Source organism: Schistocerca gregaria, chromosome 2, assembly GCF_023897955.1.
Source record: "Schistocerca gregaria isolate iqSchGreg1 chromosome 2, iqSchGreg1.2, whole genome shotgun sequence".
Classification (NCBI taxonomy): Eukaryota; Metazoa; Arthropoda; class Insecta; order Orthoptera; family Acrididae; genus Schistocerca; species Schistocerca gregaria.
Window position 1 is genome coordinate 33,914,396 of NC_064921.1, and position 17,279 is coordinate 33,931,674.

At 38.8% G+C, this 17,279-nt stretch overlaps 1 protein-coding gene across 1 annotated transcript in view; it reads left to right on the plus strand.

The window, feature by feature from the left end:
* LOC126336262 (dynein axonemal heavy chain 3) overlaps nt 1-17,279 on the plus strand; it is a 1,127,841-nt gene that overhangs the window by 755,961 nt on the left and 354,601 nt on the right. Inside the window, exon 46 of the mRNA XM_049999758.1 lies at nt 12,230-12,352. Coding sequence (XP_049855715.1) covers nt 12,230-12,352 — 123 coding nt within the window. The remainder of the gene's footprint in view (nt 1-12,229; nt 12,353-17,279) is intronic.

Consider the following 17,279-nt stretch of genomic DNA (forward strand, 5'->3'; position numbering starts at 1 on the left):
ATAAAAATTTTCTATATATTTTTATCTGTTTCCAAGATATAGAGGTTAGGATGTACTCTACCTGAGCAAAAGCATAGCAGAGTGACATAGCACAGAGAAATATGGTGTAAGGTGTCTCCGTTATCATTTGATGGGTTGTGGGAACACCATGTTGTAGAACTGAAGCACACCCAAAATTTTTGTGGACATAAAATCCAATATGAGGTGTAACATTAGTTTTGTGTTAGTAGTATTTTAATTCTACATATGTAAACTATCAAAATTTTACTGACCAATCAAGTTCTCTTCATCTGAGTGACATGCCCTGCTGTGTCAGCAAGAAGAATGGAACCAGTGGAAAAAAAGGCATCTATTTGATCACTAAAAAAGCGAATATGCTCCTTTTTATTAATAGACTCTTACTGAAAAGGGGGGAACTGGCTGACACAATTTACTTTTCTCAGTACCTTTAAAATTTTTCGCAAAAATATTGGCACGTGAAGATGTTTGCACATTTTTGTGCTGAGAGAGGAGAGAGTGACAGCGGGAAAGAGACAGTGAAATAATAAATACTGGGGGATTATAGACTGTAGTTGTGGTATAGAAAGAGCAAAGGAGACAATGGCAGGGTGAGGGAAAGAGAGGGACACAGTGTCAGTGGAACTTAATAGACTGTGAGAGAACAGTGTTGTTATAAGAGTGAAGTGGAAAATGAATAAAGAGAAGGAAAAAGTGGGTGTGCGTTTGAGCCAGTGAAAGGGTATGACAGTGGCAATTAGGAAGAGAGAGGTAGTGAAAGTGACAAGAGACAGCACCAATGGGAACTAATGAATGAGACAGTAGCTGTAAGAGAGAACAAGAGGGAAACAGTGACAACAACTGCGAGATGAGACAGTAGTAGTAGTAGTAGTAGTAGTAGTAGTAGGACAGAATAAATGCTACTGTGGTTGTAAGACAGGAGACAGTGACAGTTGGAGAGCAACAAAGAGACAATGACAGCGAATTGTGCTGAATGAGTGAGCAAAGGACTAGCAGGTGTGAGAAAGCTACAGTTAGGGCAGCTTGTGGGAGTGAGAGGTGAGTTGCATGTGAAAAAGAACACTAGTATGTCCACATGCCAATATTTTTAAAAAAATTTTTTAGAGGTATTGAAGAAGGTAGACTGAGGCAGCTGGTACCCCACTTTTCAGACAGTATTGTAGTAAAGGGGGTATGTTCACTGTTTTTGTGCTCTGATAGGATCATTTTTCCACTGGTGTACATGTACCATGAAGGAATTATCCAAATGGGATGCAAATACACTCCTGGAAATTGAAATAAGAACACCATGAATTCATTGTCCCAGGAAGGGGAAACTTTATTGACACATTCCTGGGGTCAGATACATCACATGTTCACACTGACAGAACCACAGGCACATAGACACAGGCAACAGAGCATGCACAATGTCGGCACTAGTACAGTGTATATCCACCTTTTGCAGCAATGCAGGCTGCTATTCTCCCATGGAGACAATCGTAGAGATGCTGGATGTAGTCCTGTGGAACGGCTTGCCATGCCATTTCCACCTGGCGCCTCAGTTGGACCAGCGTTCGTGCTGGACGTGCAGACCGCGTGAGACGACGCTTCATCCAGTCCCAAACATGCTCAATGGGTACAGATCCAGAGATCTTGCTGGCCAGGGTAATTGACTTACACCTTCTAGAGCACGTTGGGTGGCACGGGATACTTTCGGACGTGCATTGTGCTGTTGGAGCAGCAAGTTCCCTTGCCGGTCTAGGAATGGTAGAATGATGGGTTCGATGATGGTTTGAATGTACCGTGCACTATTCAGTGTCCCCTCAACGATCACCAGAGGTGTACGGCCAGTGTAGGAGATCGCTCCCCACACCATGATGCCAGGTGTTGGCCCTGTGTGCCTCGGTCGTATGCAGTCCTGATTGTGGCACTCACCTGCACGGCACCAAACACGCATACGACCCTCATTGGCACCAAGGCAGAAGCGACTCTCATCGCTGAAGACGACACGTCTCCATTCGTCCCTCCATTCACGCCTGTCGCGACACCACTGGAGGCGGGCTGCACGATGTTGGGGCGTGAGCGGAAGATGGCCTAATGGTGTGCGGGACCGTAACCCAGCTTCATGGAAACAGTTGCGAATGGTCCTCGCCGATACCCCAGGAGCAACAGTGTCCCTAATTTGCTGGGAAGTGGCGGTGCGGTCCCATACGGCACTGCGTAGGATCCTATGGTCTTGGCGTGCATCCGTGCGTCGCTGCAGTCCGGTCCCAGGTCGACGGGCACGTGCACCTTCCGCCGACCACTGGCGACAACATCGATGTACTGTGGAGACCTCATGCCCCACATGTTGAGCAATTCGGCGCTACGTCCACCCGGCCTCCTGCATGCCCACTATATGCCCTCGCTCAAAGTCCGTCAACTGCACATACGGTTCACGTCCACGCTGTCACGGCATGCTACCAGTGTTAAAGACTGCGATGGAGCTCCGTATGCCACGGCAAACTGGCTGACACTGACGGCGGCGGTGCACAAATGCTGCGCAGCTAGCACCATTCGACGGCCAACACCGCGGTTCCTGGTGTGTCCGCTGTGCCGTGCGTGTGATAATTGCTTGTACAGCCCTCTCACAGTGTCCGGAGCAAGTATGGTGGGTCTGACACACCGGTGTCAATATGTTCTTTTTTCAATTTCCAGGAGTGTAGATAAATGTTACGTACATGTAGAGACAAACAAATGATTACAATTTCAGTAAAATTGGATGATTTATCCAAGAGAAAGATTTTCACAAATTGAGCACGTCAGTAACACATTGGTCCAAGTCTGGCACGAAGTTACTCAGCTTGACATTGATTGATAAGAATTGTTCGATGCCCTGAGTGATATACCAAATTATGTCCAATTGTCATGCTAGATCATCAAAATCCTGAGCTGGTTGGATGTCCCTGCCTGTATTGCTCCAAACATTCTCAGTTGGAGAGAGAGCCAGCGACCTTGCTGGCCAAGTTAGGGTTTCACAGGCATAAACAAGACTGTTACCATGTGCGCCCATTCATTATCTTACTGAAATATAAGGTCCGAATGGTTGTCACGAAGGGCAACAAAACGTGGCACAGAATATCATTGAGGTACCGCCGTGCTGTAATGGTGCCGCAGATGACAACCGAAGAGGTCTTCCTATGAATAGAAATGGTAGCCCAGGCAACCACTCCCAGTTGTCAGGCTGTTCGGTGGGTGACAGTCAAGTTGGTATCTCATCACTGTCCAGGGCATATCTAGACATGTCTTTGCTGGTCATTGGGGCTCAGTTCAAAGTGGGACCCATCACTGAAGACAATTCTACTCCAATCAATGAGATTCCAGGCCAACTATCTCAGGATTTTGACAATCCATTTGTACAGATGAGCCAGTTGGACAAAATGTTTTGCTCTATCCCTCAGGAGGTCATTCAACAACTATGCAATCAGAGCCGAGCTGAATAGCTGCTTGCATAAAGATTGATTCATTATTGACTAGGTCAGTTTGTGGAACTCTTTCTCTTAAAGAAATCATCAAATTTTTCTGAAACTGTAACTGTTTGTTTGACTGTACCCGTACATCACATCTACCAATTTATGTCCGATTCAGATAATTCCTTCACGGTGCATCTTTTTTTTTTAAGTGTGTGTTTATAAAGCAGAGTGTATGTGTGTATATCCATGATCTCCTCACAAACCCCTGGATCCGCATAAATCTAAGTTAGCACAGAAACAGCAGGCCTCACGAGTATCAGCACTGTGGGGTTTATAGCTCCTAGTTCTAGTTGGAGGGGAGATACAGACAAAAACGTGTTGTTTTTTTCTTGTACTAGTGTATAGGCTGCCATGTGTATTCAATATATGTGTCGAATGCATTTGTAGGGGAAACAGTGGTTAAAAGGCTACTATGTAATATAGCAGGAGGAAAGGAAGATACAGCAAATTTCAGTGTAGGGCATACCAGAGAACTGACAACAGAAGAAACCAAACAAATTATCAGCAAGAACAAAAATGCTATCAGTGATAACAAAATAACCACAGAGAAGTAAACCATCCAAAGACATACACAGAAAACTCTAGGTACACAATGTAATGGTCAAAAGAGCAAACTAAGGAAGAACATTGGTCATAATGTATGAAAGGGACTACACCAAAAAACACTAACGTTCGTGAAAGAAACCAAATAAAAAAATCTAAAAAGTGACCCCACCCAAAGATTCCAAAGAGAAATACAAAAACTATTAAAAGCATAGAATACACCCTCTCATGAAGTCAGATAAAAAGAACAACACAAAAGAACCCGAGGGTACACACTCTCATTTGTTTACAAAAACTTCAGAAGCTCGACGTTGCGGTCAGACATTTGATAGATTTCAGAATGCATACAGTTATAAAAAAAACACTGTATTCATACAAACAACAAAAACTTAAGAAACACCAGTGACCTAATCAGCAACAATAGTATATGAATATACCCAACACATCTACATTATTCTCATTTGACATCACATCAGTGTACACCAACATATCTACTGAAGAAACAATCAAAATAGTTGAAAAACACCTAAGACAGATAAACATTATCCCACAAACGTAGACAGAAGAAGTCTCAACCATTTGGAAAGTGATAACAGGGAACAATTATTTCAAATTTGAAGATGAGTTCTACTTCCAACAGGAAGGACTCCGCATGACATCACTCCCAAGTGTCCTTAACCAAAACCTCGGGAAAAATAATAAAACCAAAACAGACAAATTAGTATATTGGTCCTGCTACGTTGTTGACATAATTTGCTTGTTTGATGAAACACATGACCAGATACTACAGTTACACAGAGATATTAATACAGCCCAGTCAAAGAGACAGGAAAATAAATTTCCCAAACCAACCACAGATGCATCCTAAACAGATTTAACAGAATCCCAAGGTAGGTACACACAAGAACTTAATATATTCAGATAGATTATCACACAAATGGTTACAAAACAAACACTGCTGACAAATTGAACCATCAAATAGAAAAACATCTGACACTGAACATACCCAAACCAATAACAATAACACAACAGAGAACACTCAAAGCACATAAGATAAAGAAACAACAACAGGAAAACATTGCGCACTGACATTTGACAACATTGTAACACACACAATAGACAACATTATGAGAAAACAAAATAAACATGTAGCATATACAACAAACAACACACTGCAGAAAAAATTAGAAATACCCAATGCCATGACAGATAAATTTAACAAAGCAGGTATATACTAACTCACTTGCAAAGACTACAATTTAGCATACATCAGACAGAAACATAGAAATTTCAGGATAAACTTTTAGAGCTTTGAAAAGTGACAACACACATTCCACGTTTGCACACCACCACATTAGAAACATCTCCAGTGGCACAGAAGATCTCCAAATCCTGAAACACAGGAATCATCTGTATCACTAACAAAAATATGCCACACAGGGCTAGAAGATCATCAATGAGCAAACAGTACTCTGTGACAAAACCATGTTCTGTACTCTAAAGGAACTGTGAAACCAAAAATATAACAAGGACACACACACACACACACACACACACACACACACACTGGATAAAAATAGATGAAGCAAATGACAATCAAAAGCACTTCAAAAATCCACATTGTGCACTGAAACTGTGTCCAAGCCACAGCAACATAATGAGACATAGTATTCAAAAATAAGCAGGAGAAAGCATTCGTAAGCTGTGGTATCATGGATCAATACCACCCCACAGGCATCTCAGAATGTGAGGTTCCATCAGACACAGACAGCTTCTTTGTTACGTGAATCTGTGCAGACACCACTGTTGTTTGTGATTAGTTCAGACAGCCTCACCCTTGTTGTCATTGTATTAGCTGGACACTATTTCTTGCTCATTATTTGCAAATATAGTTTGTACGCTTGGAGAAATACAAGTTAAGTAAATCTTCTATTTACTGTTTACTTAAATTGCTCAGGGAAAAATATAATTATAAGAACTGTGTGAAATTGTCCGCTAATCGCTTGTGCACCAATCTGTAGCATACCTTTCCTTACCATAGTGTACAGTGCATAGTATACATGCTGTTAAAATATAAAACGTAATCCATGAATAATAACAACACCAAATAGTTCTCAATACCGAGACTTCACAAAAATTTTACGTATGTGTGCAGGTCATTACAACTACAAAAAAATAGCAAAAGCACATTTGCACATCAGCCACAACTCAGGACAAGCGAAATATAGCAATGGTAAGACCAAAAAGGGGCACATGACAAAACTCTTATTGGGATATATATTTTTAAAGTTGGAGTTTGAACAAAAATTCCATTCAGACAATATCCTACCATTCCTTATGCTTGTAGGCCTGTGACTGAGTTTAGTTGTCAGCCACAGGACACATACAATGTAAAATAAAAGGTAAAACATATATGTAATTTATATAACAACAAAATCTGACGTAACATTTTCTTACCTACATGTGTTTTTTATGTATCTCAGAAAAATAAAATAAAAGAGCCAACTTTGGATATTTGAATGTTAAAACAAAAGAATAATTCTGCTGTAGCAAATAGATGGATCTGTCCTTCTTCACTATTATTTCTCTGTGCAGATTTCTATGCACCGCTTTAAGTCACAATATTTAATGTGGCACTGAGCAGCGTCTTCATGACTGATTTTAGTATACACGAAGAATGAAAGAACTGAACAGATTATGATAACAATAACAACAACAACAACAATAATAATAATAATAATAATTAGAAAAGAAAACACTTGTGAACTCATAAAATCTCTGTACAAAATCATGGTTCTTTTAAATTATCATTAATATATTATTTGAATATTTCAAGTACTGTAATTGTTTTTCCTGTGATCTTCATCTTCTTTTTGTACTGCCAACAGCTGAGATCCATTCGGTTTGTATTGGATTGCAGAATCAATTAGTGGCTCTGTGAGAAAATAGTTAGTTCCATGTTCCATGGAGTTTTGTATGGTAAATCACAATGATGTGGAACAAATGATTTTACATTCATATCACAAATTAATTTGTACATAATGGAAATGTTCTGAACATTTCTATTTCCAAAAAGGGGGAAAAAGATTTACAGATGGGAGTTAGTAATTCCTACTGACCACCTTTTACACATTACAGTAATAGAGATTTTTCTATGAAATAGAAGAAGAAACTTTCTCAGTTTGTTACCAAATTTGCTGTCAGACATTTTATATAACTGAGCAAGTGATCAAAAAATTTTCTTGCAGCATTTTGCATCCCTTTTTGTACTAAAGACAACCTTAACATGGAGTAATGAATGTCATTTTTCTTCTGGTATTGTAATTATGTACATTATTGTTCCTTTTGAACTGCGGTGGATTATTTACAACAAAGACCATGATGGAATAAATACACCGTGAAGCAGTAGTCAGAATGCCCAACTCCTTAAACAGATGTCTACAGGATGATCATAGGTGAGCATCACATATTATTCTTACAGCACATTTTTGTACAATGAAGACTTACTTCCTTAAAGATCAGTTACCTCAGAACATTATTCCATGTGACATTACTGAGGTAATAGGCACTTTCCTAGATATGAATAAAGCCTTTGATACTGTGAACCATACCGTTCTTCTGTGTAAGCTAGAAGATTACAGGTTGAAACGACTAGCCTTGAAACTACTTACCTCCTATTTGAAAGACAGGAAACAGTGTGTAAAGCTAACTTATCAAAATAATGAGCAGCTCCTAAGAACCAAATCAACCTTCAGGACACTTCAATGTGGCTTACCTCAAGGAAGCATACTAGGGCCTTTTCTGTTCCTTGTATATGTGAATAACTTACTTGAACCCTAAAAATTGCATGGTTGTAAGCTATGCCGATGCCATATCCTTCATCACCTGTGGCAGTGATATGCAGTCTGCAGCTAACAGTACCAAGATCATTTTCAATACTCTGTCCGCCTACCTTACAGCAAACAAGCTTCTTCTAAATAAAGACAAAGTGGTAATAATGAAGTTCATCCTCAGTTATAATGGTGCCATAACTGATACTGTATTTACATCCCCATTGGGTCTTTCATATGCAAATTCATATAAATTTTTGGGCATCGTTGTTGATAAACACTTATCATGGAAAGAACATGTAGATAATATTTTCAAGAAAATCAGTAGAAATGTGTATATACTGAAACAGGTCTAAGCCTTCTTGGACCATGATACTTTAAGCCAAATATATTTCGCGTTGATTCATCCGCACCTTCAATATGGTATTGAAATATGTGGGTGGGACATCAGCAGTTCATATAGATAGACTTTTTAGATTCCAAAAAAAGGGCAGTAAGAATGGTAGCCAAGGTAAAGAAGAGAGAGCCTTGTAGAGATGTCTGTAGAAAATATAAAATTACAAGGTACTCCATGTATATACTGCAGACAGTCATGTTCTTGAAACAAAATCATGAATTTAATATGACAAACAGTAATGTACACAACTATGATACACGGGGAAGGGAAAATTTTCATAGAATTGTGACCAATAAAAATGAAACGGATCACAGCCCACATAAAATGGGAGCAATTTTCTACAATGCACTATCCTGTGAACTCAAGAAAGCAAATCTAAATATGCTAAGGAGTAGACTGAAGCAATTATTAATAGAGAAGTGTTGTTACTCTATAGAGGACTTAAGTTGTCATGCCATCTTGGTAAACAGTGTATATAGACAATGTCTCCGATCTATCAGTGGTTTGAAAGAATGTAATTATACACTGTATTATTTGTACTGTACTATTATAAATATAAGCTAAATTGTGTTACACTATAAAGGCACCTACTTGTAGTGCCCTTTTGAAAACTAGTGTGTACAGACATGTGTCTGATCCATATGATGTTATGGTAAAACTTAAATATTTTAATGTGTATGTGTAATGTGGACAAGAAGAGAATAGAAGCTTTCGAAATGTGGTGCTACAGAAGAATACTGAAGATAAGGTGGATAGATCACGTAACTAATGAGGAGGTATTGAATAGGATTGGGGAGAAGAGAAGTTTGTGGCACAACTTGACTAGAAGAAGGGATCGGTTGGTAGGACATGTTTTGAGGCATCAAGGGATCACAAATTTAGCATTTGAGGACAGCATGGAGGGTAAAAATCGTAGAGAGAGACCAAGAGATGAATACACTAAGCAGATTCAGAAGGATATAGGTTGCAGTAGGTACTGGGAGATGAAGAAGCTTGCACAGGACAGAGTAGCATGGAGGGCTGCATCAAACCAGTCTCAGGACTGAAGACAAAAACAAAACAATGTGTAATGTAAGCTGAATTTTCCTGACAATGTCCGAAAACTCTTTGGTATATGGACAAAAATAAATAAATGGAAATATGCAAAATATGTCAACTTACTGATTTGTCTCTCTGCAAGATTTGCAATGATAATAAGTGAAAATGAGGCTGAACTAAGTTTTTTTTTTCAGTGTAAATTCTAATCAATATGGACCACTAAGAATTTTGGAGTTTCCACCCTACTTATTATTTACTCACCATGTGTTGCCTTTATCATTGATGTAGTGACCCTAGATGCAGAGAACTGAATATGTTGTGTCTTTTTAAAATTGAGGGCGAGACCATTTACAGAAAAACAGTCAATGATACTTTTAAGAACTCTGTTTACCATTTCTGTTGTTTTTGAATGTATGCTTTCACCTACAAAAAGAACTAATTCTGCTTATTGTATACTAGATGGAAGATCAATTACATTATGAGGAGCAGTAGTGGACATAAGATTGAACCTTGGGAAGCCTATATGTTATTTCTCCTCAGTCAGTAGTATGTCCCTGGACTATATTGCTTGAATTACTAAGTACAACTTTCTTCATTCTTTTCATTAGATATGACATTATGCATTATGCATATACCATGAATCCCATAAAATGCCCATTTATCTAGGAGAATACTGTGATTCACACAGTGAAATGACCTAGAGAACTTGCAAAACATTATTTATTGTTTTATGCTTATAAAACCTGGTGAGAAAAATTGTAAATGGCATTCTCAGCAGAGCAACCCTTCTGAAACCCAAACTGTGATCTCCTAAGGATAATGTTGTTGCTATTCTAGAATACATCACCTTCTCAAAAATTTTGGAAAATTATGTCAGCATTGTAATAGATTCGTGGTTATTGACATCTCTCTTCTCACCTTTCTTAAAGAGGGCTTTAACAATGATTATTTGAGTCTCTATGGAAAAATGCATTGAGTTGGTGATGCATTACAGATTTCACACAAGACTGGACTTATTATATGGGAACAAATTTTTAGTACTCTGTTGGAAACACCATCAAAACAGGGTGAGGTTTTAGTTTTGAGAGAATGTACAACTTTCATAATTTCAGAAGGATAAATTGATGATACATTCATACAATTGAATTTTACATTTTTAACATACTAATATGATTTTGCTCTTGAATTTTTTGTCCTTATGCTTTCTACAACATTTAAGAAATGATTATTAAATTTGTTTGCTACCTGTGACTCATTATTTATAGACCTTCCATCCAGTTCAGTAGTGCTGTCTTATTCTCTGGCTGGTTGTCCTGTCTCTCGTTCACTATGTTCCATATAGCCTTAAGTGTGTTGTTGGAAGTACTAATTTCTGACATTATGTGCATGTTCCTTGAATTTTTAATAACCTTTCTTAGTATTTTTGAATAGTTTTTGTAGTGCACAACTACTGCAGGATCCCTATTTGTTCATGCCAAAATATTTATTTCCCTGTTCCTTTCCCAAGATATTTTAATTCCTTTAGTGATCGATGAGTTTTTACATGGCCGTTTGGTATTCTTTCTCATTAGCTTATGGAGGAAGCTTTTTTCAAATAATGATATGAATTTATCATCGAATGTTAGCATTTCGTTCGTTATAAATTACATCCCATCTCATCTCCTGTACACCATTCTTAAAAACGTTTGTCCTGGGCTCATTAATTATTCTAACTGATTTTCACTGAGGAGTATGCATACTGAAAGGTGCTATGTTATTTATCCTAATTGTGCATCATAATCAGAGAGAGCATTTTTACTGGGTAAACATTTATTTTCTTGCTTTGACCTTTATATATATATAGTTATTTACATTTTATGGCTTTCATTGGACCACTCTAGCCAACTTTATACAAAGAATTTTTCAGTTTCCTTTCAGCCCAGTACTTCTTCATTCTCTTTCATATCATCCTTCTTCTTTCTTCATCAGAAATCACCCTTCCTAATGTCTGCTTGTTGATTCTCGTTTACAGTCTGGTTTGTTTGTCTGTAAATTTCCTGATTTTGTCAGTTTTGTTTCTTAGGTCTTCCAGTGTAACATATAGCTCACCCATATCATCCTTAATTTCTGTAATTAACTTAATGTTGCACTTACAATTCCACAATTTTTTTATTATTCTCCTGATGATCCTGTTCTCTGGTGATCTGATTAGATGTCCAAAAAATGAAATGTGTTTCTTTCTGATTGTACTCATTACCGGTTCTTTTTCCTTGTAGACTGTTTCAATTGTAGCTACACTCCAGTGTCCAGCTTTCTGGTACAATTTGTTGATGCAGGTTCTGATGATTATTCTCTCTATTTTGAGCTTTATCAAAGAACACATTATCAGTTAGGGTCCTACTGTGTTTATCCACCATTGTTGGAAAGTTAATTACTGAGGTCAAGTTTTGGGCTTTAAATAAGATTTCCAGATGATTTTTCTTATCAGCATCCCTTATAAAATCTAGATTAAAGTCACTGCAGATTATTAACTGCTTGCTGCTGTGTGACAAATAGGATAGGAAGCAATCCAGATACCTCATAAATAGTTATATCTCTGTTTTTGCTATGCTTCCCGTATTTATTCCTGTGACTTTGTGTTGTCAAATTTTTTATTGTCTCATTTGAGTTCATATCAGTTTCTCTTCCTGACTCTAAGCTATGGATCCACATTGGATTTGTCTTCCTTCAGATAAGTTGAAAAAACTATCCCATTCTCAAGCAAAATAAGGCAACAGATATTACAAAATTGTTGCCATTTCAAATCTACTCATTTAAATAGATGTAGTGAGTGATGTTTATTAAAATTTGCTTTGGAGTAGGATCATTCTTATATTTGGTGACAGTCTCTGGAAAAAGTTGTTTTCACATGTATTTCTTATTTGAATGTACAGATCTCTGTGATGCAAGAAGAACTACATGCACTTCAACCACAGCTAATTGAGACATCTGAAAAGACAGAAAAACTGATGGTAAAAATTGAACAGGACACTGTGGTTGTGGAAGCAAAAAAAGAGGTATGACTTCTGTCAGTGACTTTTTGTTATTTTGAAAGACGATTAGCATTTTTGCAGTTATATAACATCATTTTATAGAATAAAACATTCCAGTGCATTATATCAAATACATTTTAATTGGGAGTTTAGTGCATTCATATTATGCGTTCGTGGAATATGTAAAGCATATGCAACAGATCCTGGGTACCATATTTTTAATTACAACCTGTGTGCATGCTGCTCATGTTCTTTTTATCTGCTCCAAAAATTTCTTCTCATTTCATGGATCTAGAATTGGAATGAATTGTGTAAATCCTCAGCTTATTGCATAGTTGACATTATTATTAATATTGTGCATGCATTTGTCCTCTATTATTATTTTTCTGTCACTACAAAATTAATTTCCAATTTATTGTGACACAGATCCTACAAAATGAAATCCTATGAAATGCTGCTCACCAATCACCACATAGTGGAGTCATTTAGCAGACAGACACAATGGGGGGAAGAAATGCTGATCATTCAAGGTTCTGGAGGAGCAATTCCTTCAGAAGTAGAAAACACATACACATTCACGCAAGCACAACTCATACACACACGGCCATTTCCTCCACGCACTGGTGCCTGGCTGTGAATTAATCTGATGAGAGCAGTAATATGCTGGACTGGGTGGTGGCAGTAAGGATGGGACAGGGAGGGATAGCAGGGTGAGGTGGTGGAAAGATGCCATCTAGAGAGATGGTGGGGGTGGAGTCAGGATAGGGCTGTGAGGTGCAGTGAATGTCTGGAAGCTGTGCACCGTGGAAGCGAGACTAGTATGTATGTGGGCAGGATAGGGGGCACGTGTTGTACTGGAGTGGGAGCAGTGTGGAGGATATGTCGGTGGAGGGCTCGAACTAGCGAAGAACTTTGCCCACAAACTCGATATTTTAGCAGTTCTGTTTGTTGTGCCTATCTACGACTCAGTGCCTCCTCTGTGTGAGTATCACCCCATCCTTACCATATTTTTGTTATTCCAGCTTGGACTCAGCACTATTTGATAAACAAAAATGATTAAGTTTGTATCATTTGAAATAGAATGAATTAAAAGTAACTTACAATGCCCAAGATATCAGTGATAAAAATTCAAATTAGAAGGTACACGTGGACTACTCAGCAAATAAAATGAATAATGTAGCAATTGCTATGGGTATTTTGTCAAGTACCACAATCATAGACACCAGAAAAATAGTCACAAGGCTCCTTCTTTAAAAAAAAAATTTAATTGGGAACATGCGTGTTGTCAAAAGAGAGAGAGAGAGAGAGAAGAAGAAGAAGAAGAAGAAGAAGAAGAAGAAGATGTCCTGTTGGTTGCTGTTAACAAGTTCAAAATGTTAGCCATTAACATTAACAAGTGTTCCTTTTCTTGTATACAAACTAACATACTCTTAACGCTTCAGTTTTCACAACAACTACAGCACTCACCACAACAAGACTTTTGAACTTCTGACACTCTGTGTAAAACTATATGCCCACATCCCATAAAACAAGGGGTTAAAAATTTACAATGTCATAAACTTTAGTATTATACATAGCATGTTTTGTCCACTGAACAGATTGATCTTTACACTCTCTCTCTCTCTCTATCTCTCTCTCTCTCTCTCTCTCTCTCTCTCTCTCTCCACAGCTTGTGGTCTAGTGGTTAGTGTTGCTACCTCTGGCTCATGGGGTCCCAGTTTCGATTCCCAGCAGGTTTAGGGGTTTTTCTCCGCTTGGGGACTGGGTGCTTGTATTGTCCTCATTATTCCATCATCATTTATGCAAGAGGCTAGATTGGACTGTGTACAGAATAGGAATGTCTACGGGGGCTGATGACCATGCAGTTGAGCATCCCACAAACCGAATGTCATAAATGTCATCACACGCACACTGCAAACTGACAAAAATCATGGGACAGTGACATGCACATGTACAGAAGGCTCAAATGGCTCTGAGCAGTATGGGACTAAACATCTGAGGTCATCAGAAGGTATAAATGGTACATGAGGTATAAAGGGCAGGGCATTGGCAGAGTCATCATTTGTTCTTAGGTGATTCATGTGAAAAGGTTTCAGACACGATTACCACCACACTATGGGAACGAACAGACTTTGAACATGGAATGGTAGTCAGAGTGGCCCAATCGGTGAGTCTCAATTTCAGTCAGTAAGCGTCGACAGTAGGGTTAGAGCAGAGCACGTACCGCACGAAACCATAGCTGTGGACCCGACTTGTCGACGAAGCACGATTCGAGTCTGTTGTGGCTCCATTGTGATGTGAGCTGTGTTCACACAGAATGGACTGGGTCCTTCAATCCAAATGAAATGACTGAGACCATTTGCATCCATTCACAGACTTTATGTTACTAAACAGCAGTGAAAGTTTTACAGATGACAGTACACCATGTTATCATGCCACAATCGATCACAACTGATCGAAGAACATTCTGGGCAATTTCAGCAAATTATTTGGCCACCCAGATTGTCCGGCACAGATTCCATCTGACATTTACGGGACATAATTGAGAGAGCAGTTCATGCACAAAATCCTCCAGCAGCAACAATTTTGCAATTTTGATGTCTGTATAGGCAGCACGGCTCAATGTTTGTGCTGGGCCATCTCGAATGCATGCTACATCAAGTGGGTGAAAGAAGGTTCAACACGGTATTACAATGTATCCTATGAAATTTGTCACCTCATTATAAGTATGTGTGTTGCTATATCAGAAAAACATTGTGTTAAAAACTTAAACTTTTGAATTTTTATGAAAAGCTGTTCTTACTGTAAATCCTGACATGTCTGGTACACACCAAAACAAATTATTTCAAGATTCTATGTAACAAGGGAAACAACTCCTGGATTTCTGTGCCAGTATGGGCTTAGTAATCACAAGCTCCTTTTTTAAACATAAGAACATTCATCGGTATACTTGGGAAGGCAGGGGAACCAGATCTGTCATTGACTATATAATAACAGATCAGGAATTCAGGAAGGCTGTGAGGGACGCATGTGTATTCAGGGGATTTTTGATGGTACTGATCATTATTTAATCTGGAGTGAAATTGGGATTGTGAGGCCGAAAGTGCAGGAGGTCAGGTCCATATGTAGGAGGATAAGAGTGGAGAAACTTCAGGATAAGGAAATCAGGCACAAGTACATAACAGCGATCTCAGAAAGGTACCAGTTAGTTGAATGTAGTCAATTACAGTCATTGGAAAAGGAATGGACAAGGTACAGGGACACAGTACTAGAAGTGGCTAAAGAATGTCTTGGAACAGTAGTGTGTAAAAGTAGGATGAAGCAAACAGCTTGGTGGAATGACACAGTCAAGGCAGCCTGTAAAAGGAAAAAGAAGGCGTATCAAAAATGGCTACATACTAGAACTCAGGTAGACAGAGAAAGTTATGTTGAAGAAAGAAACAAAGCCAAAAAGATAATTGCAGCATCCAAGAAGAAATCTTGGGAAGACTTTGGAAACAGGTCGGAGACTATGGGTCAAGCTGCTGGAAAACCATTCTGGAGTGTAATTAGCAGTCTTCGAAAGGGAGGTAAGAAGGAAATGATAAGTATTTTGGACAGGTCAGGGAAACTGCTGGTGAATCCTGTGGATGCCTTGGGCAGATGGAGGGAATATTTTGAAGAGTTGCTCAATGTAAGTGAAAATATGATCAGTAATGTTTCTGATTTCGAGGTAGAATGGGATATGAATGATGATGGAAATAGGATCACATTTGAGGAAGTGGAGAAAATGGCCAATAGATTGCAGTGCAACAAAGCAGCTGGGGTGGATGAAATTAAGTCGGAACCCATCAAACACAGTGGACTGTCAGGTCTTAAATGGCTACACAGGATAACTGAAATGGCGTGGGAGTCGGGACAGGTTCCATCGAACTGGACGAAAGCAGTAATCACACCAATCTCTAATAATGGCAACGGAAAAGATTGTAACAACTACAGAGGTATCTCTTTAATCAGTGTTGTGGGTAAAATCTTCTCAGGTATTGTTGAAAGGAAAGTGTGAGTATTAGTTGAGGACAAATTGGATGAAAATCCGTGTGCGTTTAGGCCTCTTAGAGGTTGTCAGGACCAGATCTTTAGGTTACGGCAAATAATGGAGAAGTGTTATGAGTGGAACAGGGAATTGTATCTATGCTTTATAGATCAAGAAAAGGCATATGACCAGGTTCCTAGGAGGAAGCTATTGTCTGTTCTACGAGATTATGGAATAGGAGGCAAACTTTTGCAAGCAATTAAAGGTCTTTACATGGATAGTCAGGCAGCAGTTAGAGTTGACGGTAAATTGAGGTCATGGTTCAGAGTACTTTCAGGGGTAAGACAAGGCTGCAACCTGTCTCCACTGTTGTTCATATTATTTATGGATCATATGTTGAAAACAATAGACTGGCTGGGTGAGATTAAGATATGTGAACACAAAATAAGCAGTCTCGCATTTGCGGATGACTTAGTTGTGATGGCAGATTCTATTGAAATTTGCAAAGTAATATTTCAGAGCTAGATCAGAAATGCAAGGACTATATTATGAAGATTAGCATCTCCAAAATGAAAATAATGTCAGTTGGAAAGAAATATAAATGGATTGAGTGCCATATAGGAGGAACAAAGTTAGAACAGGTCGACGGTTTCAAGTACTTAGGATGCATATTCTCACAGGATGGCAACATAGTGAAAGAACTGGAAGCGAGGTGTAGCAAAGCTAATGCAGTGAGTGCTCAGCTAAGGTCTACTCTCTTCTACAAGAAGGAAGTCAGTGTCAAGACTAAGTTATTTGTGCACCGTTCAATCTTTCGACCAACTTTGTTGTATGAGAGTGAAAGCTGGGTGGATTCAGGTTACCTTATCAACAAGGTTGAGGTTACGGATATGAAAGTAGCTAGGATGATTGCAGGTACTAGTAGATGGGAACAATGGC